General features: G+C 49.8%; 1 protein-coding gene across 1 annotated transcript in view; it reads right to left on the bottom strand.

Moving 5' to 3' along the window:
- Positions 1-16,694, bottom strand: part of CPNE2 (copine II) — a 37,127-nt gene extending 20,433 nt beyond the window's left edge. Inside the window, exons 1-8 of the mRNA XM_006897123.1 lie at positions 16,486-16,694; positions 12,273-12,452; positions 10,132-10,206; positions 5,340-5,411; positions 3,125-3,208; positions 2,783-2,872; positions 1,584-1,682; positions 977-1,063 (exon numbers count right to left, since the gene is read on the bottom strand). Of these exons, the coding sequence (XP_006897185.1) occupies positions 977-1,063; positions 1,584-1,682; positions 2,783-2,872; positions 3,125-3,208; positions 5,340-5,411; positions 10,132-10,206; positions 12,273-12,452; positions 16,486-16,665 (867 nt within the window). The 5' untranslated portion in view covers positions 16,666-16,694. The remainder of the gene's footprint in view (positions 1-976; positions 1,064-1,583; positions 1,683-2,782; positions 2,873-3,124; positions 3,209-5,339; positions 5,412-10,131; positions 10,207-12,272; positions 12,453-16,485) is intronic.
- Between the last annotated feature and the right edge of the window lie 3,631 nt (positions 16,695-20,325).

Below are 20,325 nucleotides of genomic sequence, written 5' to 3'. Positions count from 1 at the left end.
GAACGGCAAAAACATGCTATTTCTTTTGATGATCTCTGCCTCCTCTGGGCAAAGAATACTGGTCTCCCAATTCTAATGGCTTTGTAAAGGTTCCTTTCACATAACTGTATTTAAGGTAGAGAATAAAAGAGGAATAAAAAACAGGGGTAATCATTTCAAAAAATAACAAATCTGGTGTCAAAATCTGTGAATAGTACAAGCTTCAGAAAGGACCCGTAAGTAACAATGCTGCCCCTGACAGCTTTTTGTACAGGGCACTCTGGGCCTGGACTGCACTGAAGAGTCACGTGAGTGTTAGCCCGACAATCTGTCTGGTTTCCAGTCAAGTAGACGGCGGTCTGGAGCCTGAGTTCTACCAGCCAGTGGAGAACAGTGCCAGCACTGTCGTCCAGATCAACAGGCCCCGAGGCCAGTGCTCTCGGCTCTGCCACAGGCTGCCTCCCTTAATATCCTGCCGATCTCAGCAGACACTCGGCCCCTAACCTCATCCACCACTGCTGGTGTGGACTCACTGCTCTTCAGGGCTTCAGTGGCCCTGGCGACACCCTGGAGGGCGGTCACCCGTGCTCTCCGCGTTCCTCCGTCATGCTGCTACTTGCCCAAGGCTGACCCTGGACTGGGTGGGCGGTCCCCATGGCATATGTAACTCCCTGCAGTTACCCTCCCATGTGCATAGGCCTCCAGAGGTCATCTCATGCATTCCTGGGCCTCCGCACAGAAATGTAATGCAAGACTAACCTTCACACGCTCTACTGAGTTAACATGCCCACGCTACAGGAGAGGAGGCAGGGGCCCCGGGGAGGCCAAGCTCAGAAGGTCCCAGGACCAGGAGATGACAGAACTGGGATCTTCTGAACTCAGCCTTCTTCAGATCCAAACTCAATGCTCTGTCCGTGTCCTGGGCAGTGCCACTTCCCTGAGTGACGCCGCCTCCAAGGCCGGCTCCCACCCTATGCCCAGCCCACTGCAAGCTCACTTTGCAGGACCGCAGGATGATGATGCCTGAGTTTTTATAGTTCTTCTTCTTCTTCTGCTTCTTGGGGTTGATGCACTCAAACTCCACCTGGGCAACGTGGGAGGAGAAACACAAGTTCAGTTGGGGGCCTCCATAGCCACAGACTCTTCCCCATAACCCAAGAGTCCCTTCCAGGCCTTTGATGTATGTACAGGAAGCATGCCTCCTCCAGGAAGCCCTCCTGGATGTGCACATCCAGAAATAGTTCCTGGTAGAAACCTCAGCCTTCTACCATACTGCACCTGCCCAGGGTAGAAGGTTCCTCGTGTGCCACGCCAGACTATTCACCTGCATCCTGCACCCAGAACAGTCACTCAAGGCCCACTTCCAGGGGTGAGTTAACAGTTTCCGCTTGTTCTCTAGGTGCTAAGCACTTTGCCCGCAGCATCTCATTTCGTTGCCACCCAAATCTTCCACATGCACTTGACAGACGTGAAAACTGAATGAGGTTGAATGTCTTGCTCAAGGTCACCCTGCCTGAGCTGGAGTCTGAGCCCAGTGTGGCTTATTCAAACCTCATCTCCCTCCCCTGACCCCTTGCTGAGGCCTGCGCGCCCGCCCGACTCACCGGGATGCCGTCCCGAGCCTCACACATCCGTGACACTGTGGTCTGGAACTCTCCAATGAAGTCATGGCCCCCATCATTGTCATAGTCGTAACACATGACCTAGGGACAGGCCCAGCAGTCACCCCAGAGCTGTACCCACAACATGCCTTTTCAGCCCCTTTTAACTCCCTTTATATCTCCTGTTGGCGTGGTGGCTGGTTCCCCCCTCAGTACCGGCCCAAGAGCCTGGGACCAGCAGAGATGCTTGCCTTCTGTGATCACACGGAGACAGAGGAAGCCTTCACCCCTCCCTTCCCCGGTCCCCCCAATGCAGGAAGTCAGCTCCTCACACGCTCCACCCTTCATCTGTCCCAGGTTATAACCCACCTGGGCTCCTGGGCCAGCACAGGGGGCCTTCACTACACTGTTTTTTCCCCTCTGACATGGCCACAAAAATCTCAACTTTTTATTCTCTTAAACTGCTATACCATCCCCAGGAGAAAGGTTGAAAGTATTGCACTCATTCTACTCAAGGGTGAACTGAGGCCCGGAGCAGGAAGCACCTACCCAAGGTCTCACAGCTGCAGCAGGAGACCCCAGGACAAGAACTCGGGTGACCTGGGACCCTGGGGAAATCCTTTAACCTGACCTAGCTGCCTCCCTGCACCCACTTCCCCTCAGACATGGCCCTTGGGGATCACCATGCTTAAAAGGGGTCCTTATGGTTCCAAATTCTCAGCAGCTAAGCCACCAGCTCTTTTTTTCCCCCTTTGAGCCCACCAGCTGCTCTATGAGACAAGGAGGTAACAGTCTGCTTCAGGAACAATCTAGGGCCTCAGGAACTCCACAGGGAAGAGAGCACAGTTTTCCTCTCTCACAGGCTCACTACGTGTCAAAACCTCTCGAGGACAGTGCGGCTTTGGTTTCGATATTACAGCAACAGCATCTCAGTTGTTTCCATGGTGTTCCGCATTCATTATCCTAGCTAGCAGCGCCAGCCCTCTTAGAAGAACAGGGCACAACGCCCGTCACTGTAGAGACGGGGAGGCCTGGTCATGTCACAGGGGGGCCAGAGTGGCCTGGGGTGAGGACCCAGCTCTCCTGTCCATGTCACCCTGAATCTTCTGGAGAAAGAGCATTGACAGCCACCCCAGGAAGGTTCAGGTAGTCAGGGAGGCTAGAGCTGTCAGGGAGGGGAGCAGGGAACCCCACCTTCTCACCTGGATGGGCTTCTCCACATCCCCATCACACAGGGACACCAGCGGCACAGTGAAGGGCTTCCACACAGGGTCCAGGGTGTACTTGATCACCTGCAGGACAGTCAGGTACAGGGGGGCTCAAGTCTGGGGGGTGGGGGAGGCTACGTCAACCCAATCGGGACATGGGTGGTGAGAGGGAGAGACTCGTGACCACAAGTTAACCTCCCTGGGGTGAAAGGACAAGTCCTTCTGGCACCATCGTGGTGTTTCAGGTGCACTGCATGCTGGGACTGAATGGGCTTGTCCAGCCACTGGGGACGGTTGGGTCTCTGCCTCAGAGACGCCTGGGCCCCACACACCCACCTCGGTCCTGTGGACCAGCATCCACTTGCCGTCATCTCCTGGTTTATAAAACTCAAGAAACGGGTCTGATTTCCCAAAGAGGTCCTGGGGGAGAGAGGGCAGTGAGGGTGAGGGAGCTGGCGAGGTTACTGGGCTTGGGGGAGGGGAGGGACTGGGAGCTCTGGGCAGACCCAGCACCCATGCCCCTAGATTCCATGTGGCTAGTAGGAGGTTTAGGGCATCTGTAGTCCCCAGGGGTCGAGTGTGTCTCCCCCCAAAAAATGTCCTTAACCTGAGCTTACCAGAGCTTGTACTCCCAGAATATACAGGAACTAAAGAACCTCGGGGTGTCAGATGGGGCAGAACTTTAAGGGGGAGCAGAGCAGGATTTTAATTTCTTTAGGGAGGAAAAAACTAGAAGCATCTCCAGTACATTACAGAAGGATGTAACAGCCTTTACAAATATCCATGGGTCTAAACTTTGAATAAGGAGCTCTGGTAGCCTAGTGGGAAAGAGGTGTGCAGGCAGGTCAAAGGTATGTCGTTTGAATCCACCAGCTGCTCCGCAGAGGTAAGATGGCCAGTCTCCCCCTGTGTGATCTACTGTCTCCGAAAATCGGCTGAGGGTCAGCTATGGGTCAGGTCCTACTAACACTACACAACGATGGGAAGCCAAACTTTAGACCAGACATTATATGAAAACCCTTGTTCAGGAATTGAAAGAATTACAGGTTTATAAGTTAGGATTTCTCTTGTGGCAGATCCCAGAAAATGAGCTGTTTGTTCCCTGCACACAGGAGATAGCTAGGGCCCCCCTACAGAGTGTTACTTCCTGGGAAATACTTCCTGAGCTAGAGCATTAGGCTGACAATAGAGAAAAACAGAGCCTTCATTTACAAGGGATTCCTTTTGTTGCTTCCCCAGATTATGGATAAAAACACAGAGAAACATGACTTGGGGTCTTCAGTAGAGAACTGCTCGGCCCTCCTGTTTTATGCTCTCTGCTCTATCTCATTCCTGGCTGTTTCTCTATTAATAATTATAAAATTATTCCATTCTTTGGGACCCTCGGTCTGCAACACACAACAACAATAAGCTTTAAAAAGTGTTGAGCTAAGATGTACATTCAAGCAGGAGAGAATAAAAATAAATAAGCAAATAGTACGTGTTCAAAATAAACTCAAACTCACTGCTGTCAAATCAGAACCAACTCCTGGCTGACCCTGTGTGGGTTTTCAGAGGATGTAAATAGCATGGGTGTAACATTGACTCCCCAGAGCTGACCCTCCAGTGGGTTTTCAGAGGCAATTAATTGCATGGGAGACTGTCCATCCTCCTGCAGAGCAGCTGGTGGATTCGAACCACGTGCCTTAAGGATTGCAGTGCAGCTTCTTGCCACTAAAGCTCCCAGAACTTCTGGGTTGGAAGCAGGAGTGGCATCCACTTCCTAAACAACATGCCTCTGGAAACTCTATGAACTTTGATGAATGACCACAGTTATAGACAGACTTCAGGCCTTTTGTTCATAGAGTCGCTGTGAGTCGTGCTCAACTGGACGGCAACCAACACCACCACCACAAACAGCATGGGAGGACAATGTCCATCTTTCTCCCATGGAGCAGCTGTTGGATTCAAACTGCCTGCCTTTGGGATGGCAGTGCAATTCCTTACCACTAAGCCACCAGAACACCTATGTTAGAAAGTAATGTGTGGTAAGAGGAAAACAGGAGGGAATGGGACATCTGGGATAGGCCTCACTGAGGAGCTGAGGTACAGGCCAAGGCTACATGGAGGTGGAGGACCTGCCAAGGGGTATTCTGGAGAAAGGGGGTCCCAGGCAGAGGGAGAAGTAAGCACAGAAGTCGTGGGACAGGAGGGTGCCTGGTGATATCTAGGGACGAGGAAGCAGATGCTGCGGAGGCAGATCAGGGGCTGGAAACACATCAGGAGGGTCTTGTAGGGACCCTGCACTTATCCTGAGTGCGATGCAGAGGCCCCATGAATGGCTGTCCATTCCTTTTGACTCCCTCTAAGTGATGGGAGGCTTACTCCTTCAATGGTGAGGGGGTCCCTGCTTGGGTGGCTAGTGAGGCCTTGTGTTGTGGGCCTGCACCGAGGGGGGGGGGGGTCAATGGACATGGTGGAGGGTAGAGGCCACAGGGTATGGAAAGAAACTCTGTAGTGGGGAGACTACACGGGCCAAGGATGGAGACCCCCTCGCCTCTGCCCACTTCACCTTCTTGTCCAGCTTCCTGCCAGCCAGACTCAACGTGATGACCTGGTTGTCTGACAGCTCCTGAGCGGCGATCTGTAAAGGCCAGAAGGTGGTGAGGGGCCATGAACCGCTTCTGGGACCCTCCCCTCTCCTGCCGAGGCAGGTGGCCAAAGAGCGATCCCTGAACCTTTTCCCCCAGAGCTCTGAGGGAAGGGGCAGTGTACGTGCAATCCTGGGCAAATCTCTTGTTTCCCTGAAACCTCCATTTCCATGAACTGAAAAACTGGGCTGATAACCCTTCTGGAGATGTAGGCGACACAAACTTGCTTGCAAGACGTGACGAGGACACGAAGCACGAGTGATAAAGACCCAAGACCACAGCTTTCAGGGTGGATTACACGTCAAGTAAAGAAAACAAAACCCCTCACAAAGTGGACCAATAAAAATCATCAGGGTAAACAAAGCAAAGACGGACGTTGTCAAGGAGTTCATTTCACCTGGACCCATAATCAATGCACAAGGAAGCACCCGTCAAGAACTCAAATGATGTATCGCTGGCCAAATCGGATGAACAAGGTCTGGTCAAATTAGTAAGAAAGCAAAGAGGTCACCTTGAGGGATAAGGTGTCTGACCCGAGCCCTGTTCTTTTTAATTGCTTCATATGAACGGGATGGGCTCTAGCATGGCAGAGGTGATGAGGATGGCACAGGGTTCAGATCTGAGGTTCACAGAGGACACTAGTTGTTCTTGACTTGAAGACGCCTAACAACATACAACAAAGGCCTGAGAAAGCTAGAGAATGAATAAAGAAGACCAAAGAGGAATTAAGTCTTCTAATGATGGTGTTGGATATTGGATAAAGTGAATATATCATGGACTGCCAGGAGAACAAACGAATCTGTCTTGGATGAAAGTGCAGCCAGGTCGGAAGTGAGGATGGTGAGATTTCTTACATACTCTGGGCACGTTATTAGGGAAGATCTGTCTTTGGACGAGGGTGCCACGCTTGGTCAGGTGGAAGGTCAGCGAAAGAAAGGCAGAGTCTCAAGGACATGGGTTAGTACAGTGGCTGCAGTGAGACGCTCAAACACGGCACAGGAAGGGAAACTGAGGCCGGGCTGGGGGCAGGACCTGCTCGAGCTCACGCATCTCCCCTGTCATCCTCGGCCTTCTAGCTCTGCCCCCACCGCTGATGGACCTCCAGGGAGTCACCAGTCGTCTGAGGGTCTCCTCCTCTCCCTGTTCCCATCAAGGCATGTGGGACATCCCTGGGAACAGTAATACAAGTTGACTGGGCCCCATCATGGGCAAGGGGTTCCTCTCCTGATAGGATGGCCTCATGTAACCCCTATGGCCTCCAGGACCACTGACAGGCCAGTCTGAATGTGTCCTCCCCCGCTCCCTGCAATAACACCATAAAGCAGGTTCTATTACTGAGACTCCCACTTCATAGAGGAGCCAGCTGGTGTGACGTCAGTTCTGACTCAGCTACTCCACAGGTTCTAGCACAGCACTGTCCTCTCTATAGAGTTTTCTATGGCTTATTTTTCAGAAAGGGATCACCAGGCATTTCTTACATGGAACCTCTGTGTGGCACTGTTAATGCTGAATATGTCCAACATTTGCTACCCAGGGACTGACAAAAGCAGCCATAAAAAGCCTCATGGAGTGTTGCTTTATTCTCACATAAACACTAGGGGTTCCCAAGGAAAGAAGTGGGCCTAGAGTGGAAATGCTGGGAGACTGGTGTGCACAGATGGTAGGTTCATCTGGGTGGGCTTCCTGGAGGGGGGATCTGCTTAGGAGTGTACTTTTTATGATGAGAGAAGGTCTGGGAGATAAGCCAGGGTCACCGGGACAGGGCAGCAGAGGCGGCAGGAACAGGATGGATGAAAGGATGTTCAGGGTCTGCTAAGAACTCAGTGCGCCTTGAACCCAGAGCATGAACCTGGAAAGAGTAAAATCAGCTGAGACAGGAAACTAAGACCGGGACTGATGAATCCCTCACGGTGCAACAGGTAAGAACGCAATTAAAAACATGTTTAAACTAAGTGTCCTTTTAGTCTATGGGGCAGTTTTGAAGAAAGCCTCCTGACCCTTTATCTGCTGCAGTTCTCCCAGGCCTGACTGTGCATTGAGGAGGCCTGAGGACATCTTGAGGAGGCCTGACCATATATCCTGGTAAGGCGACTGGATGACCAGATCCTGTAAGGCCCTGGGTCTCATCACATACTGACAGGACCCCTGTCGCCATCTCCTGGTTGTGTTGTGTACCTGTGAGCTGGAACTGACCCACAGCTGACCCTCTCGAAGGTTTTCAGAGGCAGTTAATCGCACAGGAGGAGACTGCCCATCCTTCTCCCGCAGAGCAGCTGGTGGCCTCGAACCGCGTGCTTTCTGGATTGCAGCGCAGCTTCTTGCCACTAGGCCACCAGAGCTCTCAAATCTCCTTAACAGCCCCTATGAAGGGAAACTGCTTTTGTCTGCCTGCACGCCATTCTAATCTCTGTGCACAGTTACCCGACATCCCTCTCAGGTCTACTTAATGAAAGCCTAGTCATTTCCTGGGACCAGCTGCTTTTCTCTCTCTCTCTCTCTCTCTCAACTCTTTCTAGCTAACACCACCATCCTGCAACTTTTAGTCATTCCCTCTATTAACATAACAGAATCTTAAAAGTATTGTCCCGTGGGGTGGTTCAGATCAGGAAAGCGGCATTCAGCTAATGCAGGCATTTGTTGTTAGTGTCATCAAGTTGAGCAGAACTCATAAGAACAGCAGATCTGAACCCTCTCCTGTCCCGAAGCAGCCCCAACACCTCTCACGCAGTTGAGCCCATTGCTGCAGGCACTGTGTTAATCCAGCTTGTTGAGGGTCTTCTTCTCTTTCAGTGAGCCTTTACCTTTCCAAAGAACAGCCTCTCCTAGAGACAAGTCCCGAGTATGTGAGATGAAGCTTCACCATCCTTGCCTCCAAGAAACACCCTGGATGTATATTTCCCAAGCCATATCTATTTGTTCTTTTCGCTGTCCATGGGATATTCAGTGTTCTTCTCCAGCACCACAACTCAAAAGGCATCAATTCTTCTTCTGTCATCCTTACTCACTGTCCAACTCTCAGATGCACAGCAAGTGACTGAAAAGATTCACCGCCTGAATCAGGGCCATCTTTAATCTTCAAACTGACATCACTGCTCATCAGCAATTTACAGAGGTCACCAACAGTGGACTTGCCCAGTGGAATACGTCTTCTGATCTCCTGACTGCTGGTACCAAGGGTGTTGACTGTGGATCAAGTAAGAATGAAATTGTTGACAATTTCAGCCTTTTGTCCATGGACCATGATGTTGCTTATCAGTCTAGTGCTGGGGACCCAATTATTTGGTAATACAGGCATTACCAAGATCCCACACACAACCTCAATGAGTAGCTGAGGTACCCTTTAGTGATCTATCTCAGCAATTTTTAACTTTGCTAAGAGATGTCAGGTGCTTCGGAGTGGCTCCAGTATGGCCTGGAGAGCAGCCTTCTTGAAATGGCTTATCATGTGACCATGTTGGCGCCCCCGGGACAGCCATCCTTAAAGCCACACACACGTGTTACTGAATCACACATACTCAGGACCAGCCAGATCACCTGCGCACGCGCTCCCCGGAAGAACGCTCCCAACGGCATCTTAAAAGAACCCTGGATGTGCCAAATTATCTTAATCCCTCCCACATGAGCCTATCCCAGGTGACCCCGCGTCCCTTCATGAAAAAACACGATGATCTTATCCTTTTGAGTGGTTAACTCAAAGCTCCCTCCTCTCATGAATAAACAAGATATCCTTTCTCCACCTCTAGTCTATAAAAGGATCTCGGCTTCCTTTGTTAGCAGAGACATGGCCCTAGTGACCTTGGTCCTCCGGGTCTTCTGTTGGAAAGAATTTCCTCTAACAAATCTCTTTTTGCTTGTATAGAAAAGCATCAGCTCAAAAAACAAAAAAACAACCATCAAAGAAAGAAAAACATGGACTTCGGTTTTGCTATTCTAACTTACCAAGAAGAACTCCAAGTTAAAAATGAGCTGCCTACATTTTCTTGGCAACCACATTTAGGGATAGTCTGGCTACAGCAGCTCTGAATGCTGGGCTCCGTAGGCAATGGGGAGCCATGGGAGATTCGAGAGCAGAAGAGCAATTATGTGAATGCAGAGGTAGGATCCTCTCCCTCCATCATGACCAGCTCCTCTGGGTCAAGATGGTTCTGGAGCAAGACAGCCCCTTCCCCCTCTCCCTCGTCCCATCTCAGAGAATCTTGAAGCTGCCCCACACCTGGGGAACTTACTCCATTAGCCTTGTATCCCTCTGCAAAAGCAGAGCTGCCTTAAGGGACTGTGCCAGGGCCATGTGTGAGAAGGGCCTGGGTCTCGTAGGAAGGGAGCATTACAATCACAAACAGAGCTCTCCAGGGCAAGGTGCTTCAGAAAGGTCCCAACAGAGGACAGGGGCTAGGGCGGGGAGCTGAGAGGGCCCTTGATATCCCAAGAGGACCAGGAGTCTCCTGCCCAGGGAGCGCCTCTGTGCTTCCCAGCAGCCCCTCCTTTGCTTGGCGCAGGGAATGCATCATTTGCTGAGCCCGGAGCCCGTTGCTAAGAGACCTGTTGCAAGTTGTAAGTTGGGCCTTTTTACTCCAAACAAAGCTGATGATTATCAGCTGGAGGGCCCATTGATGGGGGAGGGTGGCCGAGGAAGCTGGGGGTGTGGAGAGCAAGGAGGGGGTGCTGGTACCGAGGAAGCTGGGGGTGTGGAGAGCAAGGAGGGGGTGCTGGTACCGTAATCAGGCTCTTCCCTGCGGGCTTGTCATTCAGTAGCAGCAGAGGGCGAGTCATCTTCTTGCTGGAGACGATCTGGGAAGAGAGGGGCAGAGAGGGGTGAGTGGGACTCAGTGGGGGCTGGTAGAGGCACTCACAGACTCCATGGCTAAAGTCTCTTCAGAGTGATCCCAACCCTGCCAGGCAGACCCCAAGCTTAGATGGGCAGGCAGAAACCAATGCCAGGAACAGCTGACAAGCCAAGGCCTACAGAGGCCATGACTCCTGAGTCCCACAGTTGGGGTGTGATCCAGGAAGCCCTTCTCACTTGTTCATGCCCAGGATCAGATCCTGGCTGGCATCCTGGAGCCACTGCAGGAAGTCCAGCCCCTTCTAGCACCCTCGCGGGTCCTCAGGCCCGCCCTCCTTAGACTGAGTCCAAACTCCTAGTTTCTGTTTGGAACAGGTAATACACGCACAGCATTTAACACGTGTTAACAATCTAGAAAGGGTAGTGAACACTGAGAAGCCTCACACGCATGCCCATCCAACCTCTCTCTTGGGTGAGCATGGTTCTCAGTTTCTTGTGAAAAATGCCAGCACATGGTGGCGCTGGTTAACACTGTGCAGCTAATAAACCAAAGGCTGGAGGTAGGAGCCCACCCACTCCTCAAGCAGAAGACCGGTGATCTGTTCCTGAAAAGATGACAGCCTGATTATCTTGCTGTGCAGTCCTCTACATGATCCTACTACAAAGTCCTAAACGACTTGCCAGAAGCCAAATACAACATGCAGATGTAGACACACACCACTGTCATCTGTGTGCCTATGTGCCTGGCCTTGCTTTCTCTCCACATCCACTCTGGGCCCTTCTCCATCTGCTCTGTGCTTTGAAGGTGGGCCCTGCAGACTGTAGCAACCAATTCCCTGCCCTCTGGCTTCTGGATTCAGCTAGTGGGGCCATCCGTGGGGAGGGAGGGGAGGAGGGTAGAACACTAGACAGACCCTGGTAGAACCACTCCCTGGCATTGCTACCCTCCAGTCCCTGGGTACATTTCCTGCTCACATCTGTTACCTGGGCCTGGCTCTTCCTTAAATGTCTCCTTCGTTCCCTGAGAGAGCCATGGGGATGGGAATGTGGGTGGGCATGTCCTGCTCTCACCCTCTGCCCACTGCTCAGTCCTCGCCCTTTTTATGAAATGGGAAGCCTGGGACATTTTCAGCCTTCACTAGGACATCTCAAGGCATTTTCAGTTTTGTCCCTCACTGTCATTGTAGGTGGACAGGCCAGACAGTGTCCCCTATATCTCGAGTGTAGATGAGGTATGAGGAAAAGGTGGGGCTTGTCCAAGAGCACAGAGCCACAGGGCATGACTAGATCTCCTGTCGGGGGTCCTAGGTCTGCCCCTCTAAAACCCCCTCAGCTCCCCTAGAGCGGAACTGGATGAGGAAGTGTGACTGCACGCGACACTGTGGTCAGGCGTGCAGTGGTGCTAACCGTGGCTGCTCTGATCTCACTGCAGCCAGGAAGCCCAACACCTCTGACCATCTGACCACAGTCCATTTCTCATCCTTTGTGGCAACAAGTGGCTGGCTCTGCTTTTGGCTGCCTGTTCAGATGGGGGCTCTTAAGCTCAGCCACTTCACCTGTCTGATGCCTGCTGGGCCTGGGAGGGGAGGGCACTTGTTTTTATGATGCTACCTCAAGAAATGGCCATGGGAAACTGAGGATGGGGAGGGAAAGCGGGTACTGTTCACCTCACCCTACCAGGAGCCGCCTGGGGGACTGACCACCCAACTTGCCAGGGGCTGGAGGACTGACTGCCCCAACCTGCCAGGGGGACTGCCTGGGAGACTGCTCACCTGGGGGACTGCCCACCCACCCTGCGAAGGGCTGCCTGGGGACTGCTCATCTGGGGGACTGCCCACCCACCCTGCCAGGGCCTGCCTGGGGGACTGCCCACCCACCCTACCAGAGCCTGCCTGGGGGACTGCTCACCTGGGGGACTGTCCACCCACCCTACCAGGGGCTGTCTGTGGGACTGCTCACCTGGGGGACTGCCCACCCACCCTGCAAGGGGCTGTCTGTGGGACTGCTCACCTGGGGGACTGCCCACCCACCCTGCAAGGGGCTGCCTGGGGGACTGCCCACCATTGCTCACCGTGCCCAGGCTGCAGGAGAACTGGCCCAGGAAGTCGTGTTCATCTAGCCGCATGCTGGACTTGTCCTGGTCAAACAGGGCAAACTTGAGCTTCTGCACCTCTTCAAAGTGGTAGTCAAGGACGAACTTCTTGGAGAACGCAGGGTTGAGGTTGTTCACCGCCGTTTCTGTCCTATCGTACTGGCAGAGGGCAGGGAAAAAGGAGTGCACGTCAGGTCACTGGTTTGACTCCTTTGGGTCCTGCTAACTCGCCGACCCCTCCTCTGTACCAGGCACTCATTCCTGGCTGGCTTCATGAGGCTGCAGCTACCACTCCCACTGCCCCCAGGTCACAGGAGAGAGACACTGAAGCACCCAGAGGCTGCGCAGGTCAGTGTCGAGATTTGAACCCAGGACCATCTTCAGACCAACAGTCCTAACCCTTTAGCTCTGGCTTCATACTCAGATGTCAGAGTAAGAACTCAGGCTCTGTCCCTCGATCAGTAGGTGTTAGAGGTTAAGTCTCTTAACTGAGACCATCTGGGTCTCAGTTTCCACTTCTAGAAAAGAAAGAGATGTGACTATTTGTGGTTTTTTTCAAAGCCTTTTGAATAGCAGGCCTTTTTTAAAAAAAATATATATTTTTTTTATTGAGTTTTTAGTGTAATTTTACACATCATGATAGGTTCACATTTGACACAAATGGTGACATCTATCACAATGTGTCAACATTCTTGGTTTTGTCCATTCCACTTCCAGTCCTCCGGTAATCCTTTATCTTTTTATAGCTCCCTGACCTTTTTTAAAAAATATATATTTTTTTTTATTGAGTTTTTAGTGTAATTTTACACATCATGATAGGTTCACATTTGACACAAATGGTGACATCTATCACAATGTGTCAACATTCTTGGTTTTGTCCATTCCACTTCCAGTCCTCCGGTAATCCTTTATCTTTTTATAGCTCCCTGACCTTTTTCCAGTCTTTTGTTTTTGCACAACTGTTGATCTTTTGGTCAAAACGGGTTGTTATTTTTAACAGGGCACTGACTCTGCGGACTGCTGATGTTGTTTCGTACCGTAGAGTCGGATTTGACTCCTAGCTGACCCTCTGGTGGGTTTTCGGAGGCAGTAAATTGATCGAGAAGGGATAACCCATTGTTCTCCTGCAAAGCAGCTGGTGGATTTGAACTGTGTGCCTTTGGAGACGCAGTAAAGTGTCTTACCACAAAGCCACCAGAGCTCCCTGTGGGTAAGGGACTTCATTTTTGAGCTGTTCTGCTTCCATCATAAGGTGAGGACCGGGGAGTGGCTGGGGTTGGAGGGGCGGCTCTTGGTTTGAAGATGGTCTCAAGCAATCTCTCCTCCTACTATTCCAGCTTGCCTGACTTCAGACTCAGGGAAGATGAGGCTGGACCCATGAAGACGTGTTGCTTTTCTGAGCTTTGGGTTATGAGCTCATTGCTGCGCTCCTGATGAGTAAAGACCTGTAGTTCAGAGAGCTCCTTGAAGGCTGTTTAGACCCAGGACAGGTATTACTCACTTCATTACGATACAGATTGTGAGTCCTGTAAACTGTGTCATGACAACTCACTAAACAGTTCCAGGGGACTATGGTCCTAAGCTTTCAAACCTAGAAAATCAATGTTGGAAGGTGCCTGGTTATGTCTGAGGAGTACCTATATTTGTGTCTTCAGTGGTTATATGTCCACAGGTCAACAGGCCCTTTTTTTACAAAGCAAAGTTTACATGGAAACCGAGTGATAAAACAGAAGGAAGTAGGGGTACTTGGGAGAGGTGGGGTCCAGGGGTTCCCCTTACTCCTTGGGAGCAGCTGTTGTCGCTTTTATAGACTCCTGAATGTCTGAGGCAGGAATTGTGCAGCCCAGGCGCACCCACTCCCTGCAGACCTGAGGCCTGGTGAGCTGTGGGTCAGAGGCAGGGCCAGGACACGCCGCCTCTCACCTCTCAATGCTGAAGGCCTAAACCACAGAGTCCTGGACATGGTCTATTTTGAACTCTGGGCTGTGTTGACTTCCCTCCCCCCTCTGACCATTTCTAAGAGCTGAGGGGAAGGCACAGAAGAGCTTTGACCTTGACCCTGGGCTGTTTTTAGCTGGGCTGGTTGGGTGGAAGCAGAGAATATGGGCAATGAAGCTGTGGTGGGTGGGGGACTGTAGTAGGGGGTGCGCAGTGGGGTAGGGGGCACACACCACTCCCTAAGGAGTAGGCAAGGGATCTAGAGGCTTGGCGGAGGGTCTGGGGTGCCCGTCTGTGACAGATCTGGGGCTTCCCTCCGAGATCACTTGCTGACTCTATGTCCTGCTTCCTGTGTTCCTTGCAGATATACTGGGGGGCAAAGACAAGCGCTTATCCTCTGGGGCCCCAGTGCCCCCTGCATGACAGCAGTCAACAATCCCAGCCCTGTCGGATCAGCATCCGAAGAAGGGGCCAACATCTGTAAAAACTTTGTCAACAATGTTAAATACCATGGGACCCCACCTCTGTCCACTTAAATATCTACTGAAAAATCACTACTTCTGAAAAATGCACTTACACAGACAATCTGGAAGGCTGGCTACCAAACGTGAGGACTACTTTTTCCTGACAGATGGGTTCTAATTCAATTGACATTTGGTTTTGGGCTGATCTGGGTTTTCAAAATTTACTATAGCGTACATAGATCCTTCTGGATCCGGAAATTCAGTAATTCTGAAATGTTAATTTGAAAATGTTTCCTGGCCAGAGTTTCCCAGCCTGGCTGAGCTGTGGCACCATCAATGCCCCAATCTGGAGACAGTCCCCGATTCACAGATGAGGAGACAAGAGAGCTGAGTGCCTGAGGACACACAGCAGGGAGGAACAGTGCTGGGCCTTGGACCAGCTTTAGGGCCCAGGTCATTTCTTTGTATGTCTCTTTTGACTCTTCAGGAACAGAGTCAAAGCAGGAGTCATTGAAAAAGTAAAGCAGAATTATTTAAACTATGACATTTTAATGATACGCTATGATCATTTAAAACAGTACATAAAATAATAAAGATCAAGAGCATAGTTATAAACATACGAATTATTATAATAATTTTAAAACTCAGATGCCATCAAGTCCATTCCAGTTCACAGAAACACCAGGGTGAGAGCAGAACGTTCTGCAGCAAATTTTCAGCGGCTGATTTTTTCAGAGTCAATCACCAAGGTGTTCTTCTGAGGAACCTCTGTGAGGTTTGAACTACTAACCTTTTGGTTAGCAGTGGAGCTCTTAACCATTTGTACTACCCAGGGACTCTGCTAGAATAATTTAAACAAAAACATAGCTATTTTTAAGTAATGTTTTACATGTTGTTGTTGTTGTTAAGTACCAACGAGTCGTAGACGACTCATAGTGATCCTATAAAAGACCTGAACACTTAGATAACTTTAATAGTTTCTGCAGGTTTATAGTTTCCAGAGGCAAGCTATTTTGGAAGTGGATGCCACTCCTGCTTCCAAGCTTGTTTTAATTGGGGAGCTCCACCAAACACTGTCCACAAATGGGTGACTGTAATCATATGTGACACATCAGTGTCACAGTGTTCAGCATCACAGCAACCATGAGTTACCTCTGTACAGTGAACGGACAGACCAATGCTATACCACTTACATATATTATAATATTTATTTTTAACAATAACAATTTTTTCCCTCTCATTAAATTTTATTCCTTGTGTTGTTAGAAGTATGAACAGCAAAGCAGATAGCAATTTAATAGTTTCTAGTGGACTGGTGGTAAGGAGTTGTGCTGCCAACCCAAAGGTATGTGGTTTAAATCCACCAGCTGCTCCTTGGGAGAAAGACAGGCACTCAACTCCTGTGCAATTTACTGCCTATGAAAACTCTGGAGGGTCAGCTATGAGTTAGTTCCAACCTGCCAGTACACAACCACATGTACAATTTAGCAACAACGATCACAGTCTCATGTTGTGCAACCATTCCCAACCCTTCCTACTTCTACCGCTGACCCACACTCCAACCTCCTCGAGGGGCTGATAAAGCCCACCCTTGCCCGGATCCAGACCGCACACACACACACACACACCCTTCCTACTTCTACCGCTGACCCACACTCCAACCTCCTCGAGGGGCTGATAAAGCCCACCCTTGCCCGGATCCAGACCGAGGGCCTTTGGATCTCGTGGGAGCCCCTCTCTAGCAATGGAGTCAGTCCTCCTTTCAACAGATGCACAGAAGGGGGTCTCACCTCCATCCACCTGCCATCATTCTCTGTAAAGAGGACACAGAAAGGGTCGGACTTGGAGGTGACATCCCGGTCCAGCAGGTTCTGGCCACTCACTGACAGTTCCACCTTGCACACGCAATGCTGGGTGCCCACAGGTGCTGCCCCGGACGCTGGGGCAGCTCCACCTGGTATGTAGGCCATGGGGGGTGGTGGTGGCAGCAGCAATTCCAGGCAGTCTAAAAAGACAAGAGTGAGGGAGTCAGAGAGGAGACAGCTATGTGCTACAACACCTACCCTGGGCAAGTGTCACCCCTGGGCTTTTAAAGTATAGAAATGGAAAGGAATAGGGGGGAAAACTGCATGCAGAGGCCTGAAGGAAAATGCAATGCAAGGCGTGCAAAAGCAGCCTCCGGTAGGTGTCTGAAGTCTGCCATTAAAGTTATTCTCTGCTCTCTATCTTTTTACCTGTGACAGTCCTGGCTGTCCTTGTCATATGAATCCTGGCAGATACGGAAGTGTCAGAGAAATCTAGATTCCTGCAGAGGAGCCAATATATACACACATCCTGAGGCTACAGAGGAGCTTGTAAATGTGTATCTCCTTTTTTCTGCTTTAGCCACTAAAAAGGGCTTGTCTAAGGGAGCTCTGGTGGCCTAGTGGCAAAGAAGCTGCACTGCAATACCGAAGGTGCACGCGGTTTGAATCCACCAGATGCTCTACTAGAGAAGCAGGGGCAATTTCCTCCTGTGCTAGTCGGATCTGATTCGACAGCACACAAGAAGAAAAGAAAAAATTTAAAAAGAATTTTTTTTTTAAAAAAAAGAAGTGCTTGTCTTAGAACTTCTTCTCAACTGAGAATTCTCTATTCTTTTCCTCCCAGCTAATGCAGGAAATAACGTATTTCTTGAATGAAAATAAAAAAGAGAACTGAATAAGTGAACCAACTAACTCTACAAATTGCTCCAATTCTCCCTGCGCCAGTCTTTATCCTCATCTGCCTTAACACAGTACACTGACAAAAATTCCACGCCTGCAGAGGGTGGGGCGAGGCACGTCTGAATCACTTCTGTTTGTTCTCAAAGTTAGGAAACAAGGCCTGGTGTCAAGGGAATTAGAACTGAGACACAAACAGAGATGTGTACACCAATGTTCACAGCAGTGTTATTCACCATCGTAGGAACATGGAAACAGCCAAAATGTCCAATCACAACCAAATGGGTTGAGAATTGTGGTACAGCCACACAGTGGAATACTATGCAGCACTCAGGAGACAATGATTTGGAAAAACACTATGTAACCTGGAAGAGGCTGGAGAGCATTATGCTGAGTGAGTTAATGTAGTCTCATAAGGACAAATACTGCATAAGACCATTTTTGTAAATATAGAAGGATAACTAGTAAATCACGTACAGGAACTCACGAAGGGGAATAAAAGGGTGAGGACAGATAGGGATGAAAATGCAGGGCTGCACAGGAGAGGCAGTTGGGAAGAAAATGGGAAGGACCTGGGTGAAAAGACAGGGTAATGATGGGCAAAATCCAATGGTGACTGATTTTATAAAATACAGTGTAAGAGAATGATTGTATGAAACACAATGTGAAGGAAGAACAGTGTGAAATATCATGTATGTAAACTTTGTAAGCAAACCAATTTTTAAAAGTAATGTAAAATTAAATGTATATAAATTATTGCATGAAACAATGTAAATGAAAGATTGCATAAAATACAATGTATATGAATGTAAAGAAATCACTATATGAAAATCAATAAAAATACTTTTTTAAAAAGTCAATTGTGGCGATGACCACAGAACTCTGAAAACTTACCAAAAATTGTTGCATCGTATACTGAAAATGATGGCATTTCAACTCTTTACTCAAAAGCTCAAACTCACTCCCATTGTGCTAGTTATTAAAAAATTTAAAAAGCCTGGTGATCTACTCCGCCAAAATTGTTGTTGTTGCTGTTATGTGCCGGCAAGTCACCCGCAACTCCTAGCGACCCTATGAACAACCACAACAGCTCCGAACCCTGTTCTATTCCAAAATTAACCAGTGAAAATCTTACAAATCACAACAGAACACTGTCTGGTAACATTCTGGAGGATGAGACCCCCCCACCCCAAGACTACAGGGTACTAAACATACACAGTGGCCACCCCCTGACTCAAACACGGGTCATGACAATGGTGCCAAACGGGCAACCTTCCGTCCTGTCAGATGTGAGCAGGCCGTGAGTCAGCCCGGATTCCATGGCAACCAACAACAAGTGCCAACGCTAATTACGTGCTTCAGGCGGTTGTTTTGCTCTTGGCATACGGGGTTCGCTTGGAGCAAGCGTGGAGGAACCCACACCAAGGACGAGACAGAGCTCTGGGTCTCCCCTGCTCCACAGGTCTTGTGAACAAGCCCTCTGGCACCCTGTGCCTCCCATTCCCTATCTTTCCTTGAGAGATTCCCAGAGTTAGAAGGTATTCTCCCTTCAGTGTGTATGCACGTAACGGATGCTCCATCATCCATGCAGACAAGGAGGAAGACAAGTCCAGCATCTAAAAAGTTAGCCCGCCAAAGGCCAGGTTCTGACTCCCCTCTGACCCCTCAGAGTTGAGTAGGGAACTGACCGCACACTGCCCAGAGAGTGGTGGCAGGTGGAACACGCATCCTGGCCTTCATGTCTGTGTGTACCACGAGTTCATTATGTGCTGAGTGTGCCAGCCTTGTGGGGCAGGTACTAATATCACACACACACACACACACACACACACACACACCCCTCCCCCCTATTTTACAAAGGAGGAAACTGAAGCTTATTCATTGACTCCAGAGTGTTTAGTGACTGTGACATTCAAGTCCTAATTTCCAGGACCGGTGACTGTGGCCTTAATTGGAAATGGCATCACTGGCAATGTAATTAGTTAATATGAAGTCATCCCAGCACAGAATAGGCCTGTTCCACTATACCTGGTGCCCTTATAAGAGGAGGAAATGAGATACAGATGGCAGGTGGCCACTTAAAGATTAAGGCAGAGACCGGATCAATGCTGCCACACGCCAGGGAAGGCCAAGGCTCTCCAAGAACCCTTGGACACTCCAGAGGGCCTTCTCTTCGGGCCTTCAGGAGCATGGCCCTGCTGGCCCCTGATTTTAGATTTCTAATCTCTGGACTAAGGATCCTTTTAGCATACTTTTTTTTTTCCTTTTGGCATACTTATTCAATCTGTGTGCTGGGCTGTATGAAGAATGTGGTCTCCGGGCTGGACGGGACATGCATCAGCAAGCTGAGAACTGCAGATGACACAACCTTGCACGCTGCAAGTGAAGAGAGCCTGCAGCACTTTCTGAAGAACAAAAACCACGGCCTTCAGCACGGATTGCATCTCCACATGAAACCAAAATCCTCCGGATTGATCAACGAGCAACATCATGATTAATGGAGAAAAGATAGAAACTGCTGAGGCTTTCATTTTATCGGATCCACCATCAACGCCCGTGGAAGCACCAGTCAAGAAATCTTATCATGTTCTGAATGGGGTATATCTACTGCAAAGGACCTCTCTGAAGTGTTAGAAGAGCAAAGCTACCACTTTGAGGACAAGGTGCACTCAACCCAAGCTATTTTCAATCTCCTCATATGCACGAATAAACCAGACAATAAACAAGAAAGATCGACCAATTACTGATATCTTTGAATTACAGTTTTGGTGAGGAATATTTAATGTGCCATTGACCCCAGAGAAACAATCAAATCGATCCTGAAAACAGTACAGCCAGAATTTCCCACGGCCAGGCTCTGTCTTGACACACACTTGGGACATGTATTGGGCAGAAACAGTCCCTGGAGGACAATGTGTTTGGGAAAAG

Source organism: Elephantulus edwardii, unplaced genomic scaffold (genome assembly GCF_000299155.1).
Source record: "Elephantulus edwardii isolate Elephantulus edwardi_28Jun2011 unplaced genomic scaffold, EleEdw1.0 scaffold00201, whole genome shotgun sequence".
Classification (NCBI taxonomy): domain Eukaryota; kingdom Metazoa; phylum Chordata; class Mammalia; order Macroscelidea; family Macroscelididae; genus Elephantulus; species Elephantulus edwardii.
This window is presented reverse-complemented; position numbering and strand designations above follow the sequence as displayed.